Here is a 16,782-nt window from a genome sequence, read left to right as displayed (position 1 = left end):
ATTTCATACTTTTTATTAATCTCAAGTCCAATTAACTTTCTTTTTGAAGCCTTTTTATGTAAAACTTATAGCACAAAGAGCAACAAGCTCGACTCTCCCAGTTCATAAAGGCACAATTAAAATGTCCTATCTCTTAATCCCTTGCACCAGAAACATGTAACTTTACTCATTAGCAGACCCAGATCTACGAATCCGCAGTGCGAGGGGCCCGCGTTCTTAAAGGAGCTAACGGCGCTAGAAATGGAAGAAAAAATAGAAAAAATAGCACTAAGACTTATTTACTTTACAAATAGACACTGCTGGCCACTAGGGAGGGGCTCTACATATTTTGTAGCAGGGGGGCTCAAAATGTATAGATACGGGCCTGCTCTTTGTAGCACAATTCCTGTGTTGCCACAACATATTGCAACTGAAAGAAAAGACTTTGACCTTTTCTACTGACACCTATTTTCATTGAACAGAGTACAAAAAGCTATCTCAAATAGAACAACAAATGAAAAACAAGTTTGGAGAATATAGAGCAGCATAAGCTTTATGCTGCTCTTTAGTTAGTAAAATGCTAGTCCGTCATCAAAGCATTAAAAACATTCTTAGAAAGCTATCAAAAAGAAAATAATCATAATTATAAATAAAAAAATAGATAATAAAATAAAATAATTTGCTGAAGAAAGTTTAAGACAATAAACCAAGTGGTCAACTTACAAAGGGTTTTTTACAATACTCCAAACCAAATTTGGCGTACATTAGTGGTCAAGATAGACAGGTGGTCAAGATAGAGAGATAATCAAGTTACAGAGGTTTTCCTTCATTAAATTCCGGATTAATTCCGTTCCTGACAAAAGCGGTCTACATAGACAGGTGGTTAACTTACAAGGGTGGTCAACTTTACAGGTTTTACTGTATTCCGAAGTGAATTACATTGGAGTTGAATTCCATTGAAGAGATTAGACAAATTAAAGATGCGCAATAAAATTATTAGGATATCTAATTGAATTTCAGAAGCATGAAGAGAAGTCTAGAGGAGTACCTCATTAAAGAAATTCTCCCAACTGCCTGTTTTTTCTTTTTAAAAATGCGGAGTCTTTCTGTAGGAGACATTCAAAGTTGTTTAAATGTGAAATGGTCAGTTTTATACCTCTAATTAAATTCCCTGCAGTTCCGTTAAAAAAAAAAAAAAAATACAGCAGCCTGTTGGTTGATTTTTGATAGTATTGAATTTATTAATTTTTTCCAGTTCCACCGGGTATGCCGATTAACATTAATTTATGTTCCTGGTTTTCATGTACCAATCATGTTTCAATAGAATTTTTTCGCTGATTCTCTGCAGCGGTGGCAAACACAAGTCCCTTGTTGAGTGTCCGCTTCATTCACAAATTTTGCCTTTAATTTTTATATCGCTTGACATTGAACGACAATCAAAGTATTTCTGCTGAGGCTCTCTTTGCAATATGTCGTCAAAGACATCTTTTTTAAATATTTGCCATAAAGCAATAGGGTTTAAAAGTTTAAATAAATGTTAAAATAGTTATAAACAATTATCTGAGTTTGGGAGCAGAGGCAGAAAGTTTATAAACTAAGGCTATTTTCCAAGATATGTCGCCGTCTATTAGACCGAGTTCTTTATATGCTGCTTGATAGGTTGGCTGGATCTTTAACTGTTAATCGACTTTGTAAATATGTAGGACCACGAAAATATTTCAAATGAGTTCTTATGTGACCGAACTCATATTAACTATTAGAATGAATATTGTATATCCTACTTAGAGATGAGTCTTTTTTAAAGCTCTGGATGCCTTTTAAAATGTTGTACTCGTTTCGATCGGGAAACTTGCTTTTTTCATATGCCCCCCCCCCCCTTTTTTTTATTTATTTATTTTTGCGCAATTTCCTTCTGATAGGATATTTGTGAGCTATATTAGTTTAATATATCGTTTTTAAATGCTTAAATATGGTCACCATGAAGAATAGTTCCGCAAATAATTTTTATTTATTTTTACTTTAAACGGTTTTCAATGTCCTAGGCTAATAGAATGCGACAGACCCTATCTTCAGCAGCCTCAAATACAGGAAAAAGTGTTGGCGGTTCTCCTGCTGGCATCATGAAATTTTTATCTTTCACATGTGCCAATCCCTCAGCCTTCAGTTTAAAGGCGAACCTTCAACCATTTTGTCATTGCGGAAGCAATCGGGGTTCTTTTTTACGTATATAAGAACAAAACAGTACGAAACATAAACTGGTAGCGAAGATAACTTATTCTTTTTAAAAAATTGTATAAAGACATATATGCATAATTTATAGCCTATGTGACTCGGTAAGAATGCACCTTTCAGATAGTGAAGGAATTTTTCAAATAGGTGCAGTGGTTCCGGAGATTTCCTAGAACATATAAACACACAAAAATCCGTTCTCTCTCTTTGTAATGTTAGTATAGATTTTTTCGGTATCTATGTAAGGCTTAATTAATATGAAAACAATTTTTGCAAACAATAGCTTTTGATACTTTTTCTGAAAGCACAGAGCCTTACGATGTTAGTCTATTCTATTTCAACACTATACTGGTCAAATTCAAGGCACGTGTATAACTCTAAAATATAGTTTGTTATTTAAATGATCGTATGCGGTGCGTAATTATCCCAAAAAGCCTATTTTTAAATGATAATGAATTAAAATTACCAAATTTTAATTTTTGATGAAATTATTGTGACTTTTTCAGGTTTTTATGCAGTTATGGTCAAACACAAGGCACGAACTGAACCTAAAGACATTTTTTGCTTGTCAAAATACTTTTGCATGACCAAATAGTTCTACAAATGGCTACATTTTCGCACTATTATTTAACGTTCATCAAATTTTGATTTTTTTCACTCCTCCTTAGTATATAGGATTTAAAATCCCATGTTTGAAATTTTAAGTATTATTAATTGAACTATTGAAAGAATTATATAGTTAAATGTTTTTCCGAGAATTTCTAATTTTCATGATTGCTATGCGAGTATCTCAGTTACATGCTTATGATTCACTGGTTTATTGATCAATTGGATAGGTTAATTGGCCAGGGTGGCGACAGATCAGGGAGATCAGGGAAAAGTCAGGGAACTTTATTAATCAGGGAAAAGTCAGGGAAATATCAGGGAATTTTGAAAAAATAACAAAAAATCAGGGAAAATTGATTTTATGAAGAAAAAAATTTTTTTTTTTACTTTACAAAATTAAGTACTCTAATTCCCTACGCATTTTCCGCCAATTATCTGTTTAAAAAAAGTACAATTAGGTGCGATTATACACTGCCGCATATTTGTGCATCTTTTTTCTTCAACGTCAAAGTTTTGAATCTTACTTATTAACCACAGGATGAACTTCCTAAGATTGCTTCTGTGTCTGTTAGGTTGTTTATTTTACCTAGCTTGAAATTTCCTTTTACACTTTCAATGCTACATAAAATAAACAACCATACAGACAAAGAGGAAGCCTTCATTAATGCCTTAGCTCCTTTGCCTTTATTCCATTGTCTCGAAGCAATTAGCGTACTGTAACCACGATTTCAAGAAGAAATCTTTGGTTTTTGAATTAATACTATAAAAGCTTAAAAGTTATTACTTCTTCGCGTTTTTAATTTAATTGCTAAAATTGAACTTTCAATAAAAAAACTTTTTTTTTTTGCCGTTATACTATTTGTTGTTACCGCAGATTATCAAGTTTTTCTTTTCTTCAGACTTAAGTGATTCTTTAATTTTATAACCAAGTTGTATTCTTCTTTTATATATTTTGAAATTAACTAATTGCTTTTCTTTTTTTTTTCTTGCATTTCAAAGTTGTTTGTTACAAAAGCAATCTAAGATTTTTTTTCGTTACATACTGAAATCATTTGAAATAGAGTTAACTTGTGTACTTAAGTAAATATCTTTATTTTGTATTGTTAAAATGCTGTATTCATTCATTAAAACCTATGTTTTTGATTAGAGAAAAGCTCCCTATGAATGGATGTCAAATGGTTTCATTTGTTTTGCATAAATATGTCAATTAGTTACATAAGACATTCCTTCATTACTTCTATTATTTCACTATTACTTGTTATTCTTGCAACAATTATTATACTGTTTGAAAACTTAGTTCAAAATAATTACAATTACCTTTTAGTTCTATCATAAATACACATATGTTTTTAAGAGTAATTTTAATAGTTTCTTAAAATTCTTATGCTAAGTGATTTCTGGAAGTAAAGTATTTTTTTTCTATAGTCTTTCCATGTAGAAAAATTTAAAATACTGTTATGTAGGAATTTTTTTCCCAAAAAAAATCGACTTGATATTTTTATTTTTAAAACCATTTTATTAAAAAAGTAGCATTTTTTAAAAATATATCTTTAGTTCAACAACTTTACACAACTTAAAACGTTTAAAATACTGCATTTTAAAGAAAACTACAATGGATTTCAAGTAGAGCAAAGAAAGAAAATCATTATCATAGGCAACGTAAATCAGGGAAATTTGGTGAATTTAATCAGGGAAATCAGGGAAAAGTCAGGGAACTTTTTTTCACAGTTCCTGTCGCCACCCTTTTGGCTAAAGAGCCACTGTGCGAGAACAATTGTTCTATTTAATGGTAACAACATTCTTAAAATAAGACGATGATTACAAGAAGTTAGTAAATATAGCAATAACTTCAGTAAAAAATAGCGGCGCAAAAAAAATAAAATCGAGAGTATATTATTCTGTTGCGCCAAAATGTTTTTTTAATTCTATAATTTATTTCCAACAGCTTTCCAATTTTTTTAAGAAACATTAATTACACTGCTCAACCAACGATATGAAATCCGAAATCTCATTTCAAAATGATTATTGGCAAAATACGAACAAATAGCAACTTTAAATCTTCAATAAAATATGAACCGTAATTTGAACACTTTGTAAAACCTTGATAATTGCTGAAATGAGGGAAGGATTACTCAATTTTCTTTCGAGTACCGAAAATGTAACTATTTCATCGAAATCCTCGCTACCAGCTTTTTCCTGGTTGTCGACATTAATGACATTTCAGTTTCGCTAGTAATTACAGCGCATGCTCATTTGATAAGCTCAAGTAATTCACGCAACTTTCACTTAACTCTTACTCCTACTTTGAGCTGACGTTTCAATGCATAATTACTTTTTCCTGATGAGAACTTTTTCTCCCTTTGTAAAAAAAAACTAAGCGATTTCGTGTGTTTGCGTAGATGAGAAGCATTGAGTTTTCGAAGTGCCCCTTGATAATTTTTTATACTTATCTTATTCAAGAACGTCATTACAGGCTGACAGTTCAGATTTCACACGCTAATTAGTGTATAAATATTATTTGGTACGATTTTGCTGTTTCATTTATATATATATATATATATATATATATATATATATATATATATATATATATATAAAACGTTTAATGAGAGAGGAAAAAGCAATTTTTTCAACGAGCAAAGAATAGTTCTGTTACGTTTTATTCTGTTCATCAAAGTCAATCTAGATGGTACTAAGGCCATGTGAAGAATCTAAAACATAAAGAATAGAATAGCCCCTTCACCCTCCAAAAGTACTTTATGTGGGGCAAAAAAGAAGTTAAGATAACTTACCTTTTTCAAAATGAGCAAATTGGAAATTAGTTTTCAAAATTACAGTATTTAAAGGAACAACAATGCATTTTACAACAAAACTTGCACTGAAATACTATTTTACATTCTTGGCAGTAAATTAGTACCTTCAAAAAAGAATGAACAGGAAAACTTGCATGAGTGCCCACCTGTATTTAGCTACGTCATCCGTTAACAACTAATTTTCGGTGGCACCCTTCTTCATGCCTACCAATGTTAAAAATTCTCTTGGAGAGACCAGACATAAATGTATTAGCGACCGGTTTTATCCTTAGAGAATAAATTAGTATATGGAGTGAGCTAGTCCAATCATTTATTAGCGAATGCTGAGGCACAGGCTTCAAGTCACGTGACTCAACTACGACGAATGGTTGACACGTTTTGAGTGAAACTAGGGAAGGAAACCTGATTTCTTCCAATGCTTTGCTTTAAAATCTATTACGTAACTTGGGACCTTTGCTTCACGAATGAAAGTCTTCATTCCTTCCATTTTTTCTCTTCTCAATGGTTTTAGCTTTAATGTATTTGGAAAATTTCTTGTTATTTTCTTTTTACATATTGATCATGAGTAGTTAAAACTACTGAGCAAATTGCTTAAAATACTATTTCATGCCTTTCAAGTTTTATATCCGAGTCTAGAAGAAAGCTCGTCTGATGGAGTGATCCAACATATCAAGCCTACGAAGACAGAGCCTACCGCACTTTTAAGCAAATAAACTTAATTATAACAAATTTTAGTACTTAATATAAATGCCCTTTTTTGTGGGCTTTTGGTATCAACAGGGGTGCCCCCCCCCAGAGCAAATGCTCACCCCCCAAATATCGTGAACCCCCCCAAGAGCAACAGCCCCTCCAAAAGTGTGTAATTCTCCTTAAACACCCCTACAAGTTGCAATTGCGCAGTCTGCGCCATAACCCTCCCTAGGTGAGCACCCATGTACTATAATGGGGGTCTTTGCGCTAATTACAAGTTACTATATGCAGTAACTTGCAATTTTTGTGTATTAAAACGTTGGTAATTCATTCATTTAATTCATTTATTTATTTTCTTATTCTTGAACTGTTTTATTCAAGCATTTATTTTTCTCAAAAACTAATTTATTTACTTATTTATTCGTTTATTGATTCATTACCAATTTCCTAACTCATTCATTATTTAATCAACTCGTTTATTCCACCAAATACATTCTAAATAATCAAATAAAAAATACTTGATTATAAAAATATTTTATTTTTCACTTTGTCCCATGCAAAAAATAAGTTAAATTTTTCTATTTTTTTTTTTTTTTTTTGAAGGTATAAATTTGACAAAAATTAAAAATAATGTTTCAGTGCCAATTCTATAATAGAATAAATCATTGCACTGCAATTTAAAAAAAAAATCCGATTTCTTCATTTTGGAAAAGGAAAGTTAAAAATTCGATTTCTTTATTACGGAAAAGGTAAGTTATCTTAACTATTTCACTTTGCCCCACATTCCCCCAAATAATAAAGTTTAATCGTATTTTAACTTAAAGTCGAATATGTTAACTTTGCAATACCGCCTTAATATCAAAAATTATAAATTTGTCCTTAAGGCAGTATTGAACTGGATTCACGATATACACAATGAGCTCTTAAAAAAGAAAAAGAAAAAAAGAAAGAATTGAGTAATGTAGATAGAGAAGAGAGAGCTCTTCCTATAAAATAAGTTTAGCAAGTGGAGGAAGTTGCACGTCAGAGAGATTGTCTTTGTCAATCACACCGGATGAATCAATCAATGATGAGTACGTACCAAAAGTTCTTCATTGTGTGATTCACTTACACAATGAGATTAAGCATACATGAATATAATTCAACAATACATTGAAGTTTTTTACAGGATTTTTAGAAGTCTTTTTATTATTGACACTTGGATTTAGTTTGAGAACGGTAGAAATAAATTAATATGATGTAATCATTGGAATAATTATAATAAAGGAGAAATAGCAATTGCAAAAATTTTGCTAAAAGCCAAAATCTTTTTGTTGATCAACTGATTGTTTCTCTTAAAATAACTTAAGAACAGATTAAAAAAATTTCAAGTTGATATAATATAACACCTTATAAAAATAATGTAACGTAAGATATTCTTAATTGGATGCCATATTAAGATTATTAACGTCTGGAATTGATGATTTTCTCAAAGAATTTCCGATACACCTGCATTCAAATGAAGCGACTCGTAACTTCAGCGATCGAGTTTAAGAAATATAATAATTTACTACATACTATTATAAATTATCGATATTCAGCATATGAGATCTGAATTTTAAAACTCTTGAGAACTACGTGCCATGGAATTTCAGATAACTATTAGAATGGTGATAGTTAATAAACAAAACTGAAGTATGGATGAAAATGAAATACAAAATCGTTTTTGACACAAAAACCAAGATTGATTACATTTTTCTTATGAAGTTGAAATGAAATATTGATCTTCATGTAAAAATAATTTTCAAAATGTTATCTCTCACATTATTTTTTTATTTATGTACCAGTGCCAGGCATTTGGTAACTAAGCCATTAACCTTCGATCTTTCCGGTAATATCAACCAAAAGAAAGTAAAATCAGATTTGTCAGATCGAGTTGTCCGAACGATCGTCGGGCTCATTTGAGGCGATGGGTTCGTTGTAACTTTGTATTCGCTCTAAATGTACTTCCTTTCTATGTGTTGTAAATTCTTCCATGTACTGTCTGATTGTGTTCTTTGCAGGGGTAGGTCCTAAAAATCCTAAAACTTTAAATTTTGTCCAAAAATTTTGAGTTTTGTCCTAAAATTCCTAAAATTTTCATTATTTTATTTCATACTTGCGCAGAAAAGAAAATTCAACCTAAAAATGAAACTTTACATGATGATATGCCTATATTTTAGGATAAAATGAACTTGCTTGACCCTAAGAAATTTTCTCTAAAAAAGAAAGAAAGAAAAACCTATGCTGCTGCTGCGTTTTCTCTTGAGAAGAATGGGAGGGGGATGCATTTATATAACCACAACATATGCTCAATATAAAGCTGTTTGTTTTATCTATAGTTTGTAACTGTTTTTGTCATTCCTCTTATGCAAAAAAGATGTAAAAATAAAATAATAATAAAAAAAATAAAAACAGCTGTGCAGTAGGTGTTGCAGAAAAATAGTTAGGGGAGGGGATTAGGATCTAATATTTTTGGGTATTTTTCTCCTTGAAAAGAAATGAAAAATATATAACTATGTTATCTGAGATGTCGCTCCCTGATCTGGTTAACATGGGAACTTATTTGCATATTGTGCATAATGCTATGCGCAAGGGAGTTGAAAAACTTTTGCTCAACATAGATAGTTTTGTATTAGACATTCATCAATGGTTTAAATTATCACTAACTAGGAGGGAAAATTTTCATTCCTTGTGCAAGTTGAATTGCTTGATGAAGTTTTGGCTGATCATGTCTTTTTATGACATGTTGAAACAAGGTGGTTAACTCTTGGGCCTCTATGTGAATAGACTGATTGAGCAGTATTTAGTTATTGAACACTATTTCTCAAAATCTATATTTGTTCAGTATGAAGCTGTTGGCAATTTAGATTGATATAACAGAACTGCTAGTTCATTGAAAGATCCATTTACATTTGTACACTTACATTTGTCTCATTCCTCTCTGACTTGCTCAAAACATATGTGCTACTTTTATAGAAAGAAAGCCCAGTTGTTAATTTTTTGTCTCTAAAATTGGACAAACTTATCAGAAGTATATTTTAAAAGTTCATGAAATCTAAAGTGGTAGGAGACAAAAAAAGTATATTTCGGTAAATAAAATATTTGTGTACTTATTATAAAGTTAAATTCATCAGAAAATATTTCTTTAAATTTCCTGTTTAGATTAAACCGGATTCCAATCGTAAGATAAATTATTTCTACTTCATAATGTTTCACTGTGTTGAAGAATAAAAGATTGAATGCATTCTATTGTAGTTTTCAAGATTGAATTTGAAACGTTTGATCACTCACTACAAAAAATCAAGCTTATAAATTACATTTAAGTTTATCAAAACTTGATATTTGCTGTCCAAAAAATGTCCTAAAATTTTACCCAAATTGTGTCCTAAAATTTTTGAAATCACCTCTCCGACTCATGGCTTTGCTATTTGGAATAAAAACATCAAATGTAAGGGTGGCGAAACAATAAGATTGTTGTCATGAACGGATCCAGAAAGTATTCAAGAGGGGGGGGGGGTTCAGATACTTATCGTTTTATAAATTCCCAAAACTCCGCCTCCTAACGTCATAAAAGATTGTCTGAAATCTATTTTTGTTTTCTCTTTTTTTTTTTTTTTTGCAACTGCCACTTCAAAAAATTCCGGAGGAGTGTACTCAACCCCATTCTTTACTTTTGAGTGATCAAAGGTGTACTATTATTGCTTTTTTGTGAACTTCAATTTTTAAAACTTTTCAGGTGAGAGCCCACAAACCTCATCTAATACCATCTAAGATCGTCTAAAATTGAGTTCTTGGAACTTCGAAAAACTTCCTATACAAAGTTCTGATCTCTATCATTAAAGTGCTAAGAGATGTGCTACAATTGCGTATTCAAGAATACAGTTCTGAAAAAAAAAATTTAAAAAAAGCTTAGAGAAGCCCTCATTTTTGTAATATTATTGAAGATCGCCTCAAGTTACGCTTTTGGAACTTCAGTATCGAAAATATGCCGAGGGAGAGCTTTTGTATTTCGGCTCAAGAGCGCGGGGCGCGGGGGGGGGGGATCCATCCTTGATTGTTGCCCTGATCAAATAAACGTAGTAATCAATAAGCTTCTCAAAGAACGAATTAAAATCGGACAACGTAGTGCATTTGTTCAAGTGTCCACAGTTTATAGGTCGTCTAGAATTACACATTGATTGTTGTGGGTGTAAAATTTTTACAAAATTGATGCTCTATTAATTCATATTAAACCCAAATTTTCTGAACTAATGACTGATTTTAATACTGTCTCGTTGATGAAAAAATACGCATTTAGAATAACAGTAGATATCTAATAAGTTGAGTTAGAAAACCGTCAATTGAAAATAATAATTTGCAGCAAATACCAAAAATACGAGTGTTTTACTTTATAAAATACTTGTTTTTCGGAAATGCTCTGTAGCACGAAATACTGGAATTCTGAACCGCGTAATACCACCATTGTAATCACTAACGAGCTACGAAAAGTAATTTTAAACCAGGAATAAGTTTTAACAAAAAAGAAAACCATAAACTGTTTTCTATACACTTCAGCGATAAAATCACAACATAAGGAACGTTCATCGTAATAAGATTTTCCTATAATCTAAAAACATCGATTCTTACCTCGTTCACCACTAACTTAATCAATTTTCCGGAATGGTTTTCTTTTCCTTCTTGTTTATACATTGAGTTGAAGTCAAGTCGGCTAGAGTTTCCTATTTTATCTGAAGCACTTTTTTTGGAGCTGGAATTCCTTTGTGGTCTCAGATTATTTAAAATAATCCAGTTCTCCATGGAACAATGGCTGTCTTGAAGCGTTTTGAAGTTTTGTTGGATATTGGTTTCCTCCATGATAAAAATCCACCAAGGATCTTCACAAAAATATTTTAAAGCCTAAAAAATGAATTAACTTTTGTTGAAAACGTGTGTGATACGTGTGTGATATAAAAGAGTCTCCCGTGTCGTATTAAAATTAAATTTTATATATTATGTTGATTATAATGTATCCATATATTTATCTATATATCTGGAGTTGATACATTAAATAATTTTTGTTGAACGCTTTGAATTTGTAACGAATTGAGTATATGCATCTCAAGTGGTATGTTCAGTAGAGCAGAGGTTTTCAACCTGGGCTCTGTTGAACCCTAAGGTTCCATGAAACTTTAACTGGGGTCCACAATTGAAGACTGAAATTGGAAAACGCATTAAGTGCCAAAAAAATTCTTTTACTTTTTTTTCGTCAAAATGAAGTAAATGCTAAGCATTTCCCTGTGGTAAACGATTTATGTGCCTATCCCGCCCCCCTAAAAGTAGTTAAAAAAACGTTGTCAGAGTCCGCCAGTGGAGCAAGTGTTAGCGCCCGTGCGGTGGAGAAGGCAGTAAGTGCCATTGAAGGTTTTTGAAGATTACTATCTTGGTTGGTCCAAGTCTTAATGCAAAGAAAATTAAAACGCAGTAAGTGCCACAATCCTCCTGGAGTCTTATTTTTGATGCCCTGTAAAATTTGTTATTTGCCACTTACTGCGTTTTCCATTTTTAGTCTTCAATTTGCTTTATCCACTATTTGCTTTGTGCCATAAGTGATTGCTACTTGCTTAATCAAAGCTCTTTTTTTTACTTTAGTTTTCGTAAAAGATCAAATTCTTAAAGGTGGTTTACTTGTGAAAATAAATATACATTAATATTTCATTTTTGGTTTTGTTTATTACTCATGGAATATATTTTGAAAATCCTGCAAGAAATCTTTTTAGCTACCTTATCATTCACTAATTTTATTATGATGTTTGTATTGTGATAAAATAAAATAAATAAATATATATATATATATATTTGCATCTTAAGATGCATCAGAAGGATAAAGCTTTTTTCCTGCTTTTTGATCAAGAGATTTCTTTAAGAAAACGAGAAGTTCAAAGAATTCCCTAAAGTATAAAAGGTTGAATGCTCATGCGATAGTGGAATATATACTGCCGGGTGCAGGTAAAGGACAGTAACTGCAAAGTTTTCACTTTTCATATTTTTGCATTTTTGTCATCTATTGTATGTTATCTTTATTGTACAAGCTCGCTTATTTGGTTTCCACTGAAAAAAAAGGCGCGAAAAAAAGTATAATTCCAACATTTTCCTATTGTTAGTATTGAATGCACCACACATTTCTTCAAATATCTCGAAAAGTCATTTCTGCAGATTCTGCCGTTTACCTGCACACGGCAGTATAGTTGTAATTCATTACCTTTGAAACTGTTTTCTCTTTTACTCACTTTATTCTTGTGATTGTAAGTACACTCTAAAAAAATCGATAAGCAAGAAGGAATAGTCAGAATGATATAAAATTTTATATACCTGAGGGCAACATTTCTGTAAGAAAGTGGTTAACAAAATGAAAGTAAAAAGATCATTTATTACTGGAGAAATCCCAAATGAATGTAGGTACACTGTTGAGCATATTCGAGAATTAAGGCATAGCAGCCTTGTACGATGTCCTGCGTCATTTCGTACCACAGTAAACGCGTCACTAATTCAATGAAATTCATTGACTGTCCAACTTACCGTCTCAAGTGATCCCAGACATGCTCGATTTGTGACAAATCAGGGCATCGCGCAGCCCAGAGAAGGGGATAATATGGAAGAGGAAGCCCCTTGATACCCTTGCAGTGTATGACCGAGTATTGTCCTGTTAAAAAATTGTTCCTGGAAGTCACTGCAGGAGTTCCAACACATGTGACTAAAACATGACACTAACGTACTATCATGCAGTCCTGGTGCTGCGTGAGAATATTAGGGGTGACCATATTTCGTATATGATCTCACCCCATAACATCACCATTGCCCCATCTGTGGGCAATCTAATAGTACGTCTGTGGAATTCTGCAGTCACTTGTATTAAAAGTCATGGTAAGGACAACTCTCGGTCACTCGTAGCAATGGGTACCCGGGAGCTTCCTTTTCCGCATTATCATCTTCTCTGGCCTGCTTGATCACCAAATTTGTCATAGATCGAGGATATCTAGGATAACTTTGGACGGTAAGTTGAACGGCCTGCTAGTTTGATCAAATCAGTAGTGCCTTTACAGTAAATGTGGAACGGGATGACGTAGGACAACGCACGATATTTGTAAGACTCAATTCTTGTCAGCATCGTCTCGTGCATTCATGCTAAAGGTGGGGCAACAGGGTATTGAAACCTCCATTCATTTGAGATTTTTTCCATTATAAATATTCATTTTGCAATATTGCAATCATTTTCTTATATCTATATAATCCTCACTCGTGTAAATTTTTGTTTCATTCTGATAACTCCTTCCTGGAGCGTGGATTTAAAAAAAAAAAAAAAAAAGAGTAACTACAACAGTAGTGGCCAGTGCTTCATTTCGCTTCCGTAGTGGTCATTTCAAAGTTTATATTTGAAAAAAAATAGGATTCCTGGTTTCCCAATGCATTCAAACGTGCAGGGTAATACCAATACCTTCTACACGTTTGATGCACTTTTGAATCCATTGGGTGACTTGTAATCCTATTTTTTCAAATATAAACCTTGAAGTGACTGTTACTGAAGCATTGGCCACTACTGGTGAGTTTACCTTACTTTCGAGTAATGTGTTTTATTTTTTCTGATTAGTTCACTAGATATTACGGTGGCAAGTTCGTGTCATAATGTACATTATTTTTTTCCATGTATAAGACAACTAACAATTAAAATGTATAATTTTTAAGCATTCATTTTTTTTCCTCGTTTCTCAAGAAATGATTTCTTATGACATTGATCGTTCTTTCTCTACGGCTTTCAAGCATTTAACTTTTGAATAAGAATATGAACAAGGAATATTTTTACAATGCGTATGTCACTCAAAATTCAACTGAATATTTTAGATGTGCCCACCTCTAGAAAACATTTTCATTTTTCAACATGTTTCCCTTTATTATTTTTTTTTTTTTTCAATTTTGTGTGGATTTGTTGAATAGAAGAATAAAATATCTTAAATCTTTGATGTTTCGTTGTAGCAAAAAAAAAAAAAAAAAAGAGCCTATGATCAGGGTTCGCCGATATATATCAGTCGATATATATTCGATATTTATTTTGTAAATGTCATGATATTTTGATGTTTTCGATACTCATTTTTTCAACTACGGAATTTTCAATATAAAAATTATATTATTCATAGTAATATTGTTCATTTATTATTAAAAATAACCAAAAAGTTATGTACTATATTTTTATGATGTATTAATACATCATTAATGTAACAAAGTAATATAACATTCCTTTTTTACTTGTATTTTATATTCATAAAATTATTAGTAATGTAACAATTTTAATTCATGTTAAAAGTGCCTAATTAAATATTAAACGTTGGACAGAAAAAAAGAAAATATCATATGACTGTGCATCACCTAATGCATATACAGGGTGTCTCAAAAGGTCGTTTACAAACTTAACATGCTGGTCTGTCATATCATGATGAACAAGATTTACATAGGAACATGTGTTCGCAAACGCAATGCTGGCGCACTCCATGCACACAAAGTCAGACACTAACGGATGCACAACATGTCACATATCTATTATACAAAGACGGTTTTATACAACATTTTAGTCTTTTAGGAAAGCTTAAAGCAGTTGCTAAAATTTGAGTCCAGCCAGCTCTCATAATCACGTTGCAATGACAACGCAGCGATCAGAGAAATCTTGTCAGAATGGATCGTTATTACGACGGTCGGTACTTCGTTCGTTGCGACGGTGTCTGACAGTTAAAGGCAGCAAATTTCAACAACAGCTATAAGCCTTCCTTGAAAACTAAAATGTTGTGTAAAATCGTCTTTGTGTAATAAATATGCGACATGTTCTGCATCCGTTAGTGCCTGACTTGGTGTGCGTAGTGCGCCAGCATTGGGCTTGCGAACGTATGTTACTATGTAAATCTTGTTCATCATGATATGGCAGACCAGCATGTTAAGTTTGTAAACGACCTTTTGGGACACCCTGTATTTTATTGCTGAATCATATAACAATGAAAGTAGCTAACCAAAGAAAAATGAGTAATACAGCTAATGCTAAATCAACTCCATTAATATTGATAAAAATGTAAAATGAAATATTAGATCTAAATAGTGAAAAAACCTTAATTTTAAGTCTACATATTGTACTAATAATATAAGAAAATAAAGAGTGTTTTTGAGGATGCAATTATTATTTTTAAGACTTGAGTTTGTGCTGATTGAAAATATCAGATATATGTCGAAATATCCGATATATATCAAAATATCGGACATTTTCCATATTTTCGAAAATATCATGATATTTTCAAACCCTGGTGATGCTTTTAATATGCAGTATTTTCTCTCCCTTCCCCTCCTCATTCGTCTCCAGTGAACAATCCTGAAATTATTTTTTTCAAGATTAGCAAGGCTAAATAAAATCACAAACTATTGAAAACTTACTGTCGTTTTGAAATCCGCTCTTTCGTCACCTTTATAATACTTCATATCAAAATCATAGACGCATTTTAAATGATTCTCGACTATTATAGAGCACTCATCGCGGTTCGTGGAGGTAATGAATTCAAACAATACTACATCCAGGGGCCCGATGAAAAGTCACAGGAGGTCACTGTGACCTCCAAAAAATTTCCTTAGTTCGAAAATTTTGCCAAAGATTCGGCAAATTTGGAGAAAATATTAAAGTATTGGTATTCTTTTTCCTTTTTTTAATTTTTAAATTATTTCTTAATAATTTCTAATGTTCCTTCTGATGCGATGTTTTGCATGGATGATGTGTGTGCATGTTCGGATTATATTTGGAAAAAATTGGAATTTCATTTGGCAAACTAAGAATTTTTCCTCTCCCAAAATTTTTAGTCCGGGGCGCCCCTGAATGCATCAATTTAAATGTACAACAAAAGCTAGGATGTTAAGTATGAAACGATGGTTTTTAGCAAAAAAGGAAAAATTGGTATATATAGAAAAAAAAAAACCAACAACAAGCTAAAAAAATTCAATCCCCTTTCATTTGTATAGCATTTTTTATTTTTAAACTTTTTTTAAAAAGATTAAACTCCTTACCCATACTGATGATTCATTGGCTTTGTTCTGAAGGAAAAGCACGTACTTAACATCAGTTGATTTCCAAACATTCAAATATGCATTGACAATGTGTGCATCTGCATCTGTGAGGTCTAGAGCAGCTGCAGAAATTCCATACTGAAAAAATGACCGCAAAATCTCTTGAGTTGCAAAATCTAAAACAGGAAAAAAAGGTAGCATTGAGATCACCTATTAGAAGTCTTTGTTAATAGATTTTCTTTTTTAATGCAGTTAACCTAAAGGCACTTACATGAAAATGCAAAAGAAATTCTAAAATAACTTTCTTTTATTTCAAGATAATTGGCGTCGCATCTCTACTTTGGCAAGTGGTAAAATAAAGAAAAATGCTTGTTACATG

At 32.0% G+C, this 16,782-nt stretch overlaps 1 protein-coding gene across 1 annotated transcript in view; it reads right to left on the bottom strand.

Annotated features, from left to right (window-relative positions):
* The window catches only part of LOC129231047 (glutamate receptor ionotropic, kainate glr-3-like), a 69,167-nt gene extending 52,708 nt beyond the window's left edge, over nt 1-16,459 (bottom strand). Inside the window, exons 1-2 of the mRNA XM_054865295.1 lie at nt 16,404-16,459; nt 10,965-11,234 (exon numbers count right to left, since the gene is read on the bottom strand). Coding sequence (XP_054721270.1) covers nt 10,965-11,192 — 228 coding nt within the window. The 5' untranslated portion in view covers nt 11,193-11,234; nt 16,404-16,459. The remainder of the gene's footprint in view (nt 1-10,964; nt 11,235-16,403) is intronic.
* Between the last annotated feature and the right edge of the window lie 323 nt (nt 16,460-16,782).

The sequence above is a fragment of the Uloborus diversus genome, chromosome 10 (assembly GCF_026930045.1).
Source record: "Uloborus diversus isolate 005 chromosome 10, Udiv.v.3.1, whole genome shotgun sequence".
In the NCBI taxonomy this organism is placed as follows: domain Eukaryota; kingdom Metazoa; phylum Arthropoda; class Arachnida; order Araneae; family Uloboridae; genus Uloborus; species Uloborus diversus.
The sequence above is the reverse complement of the archived record's forward strand: the minus strand, read 5'-3'. Positions and strand labels throughout refer to the sequence as shown.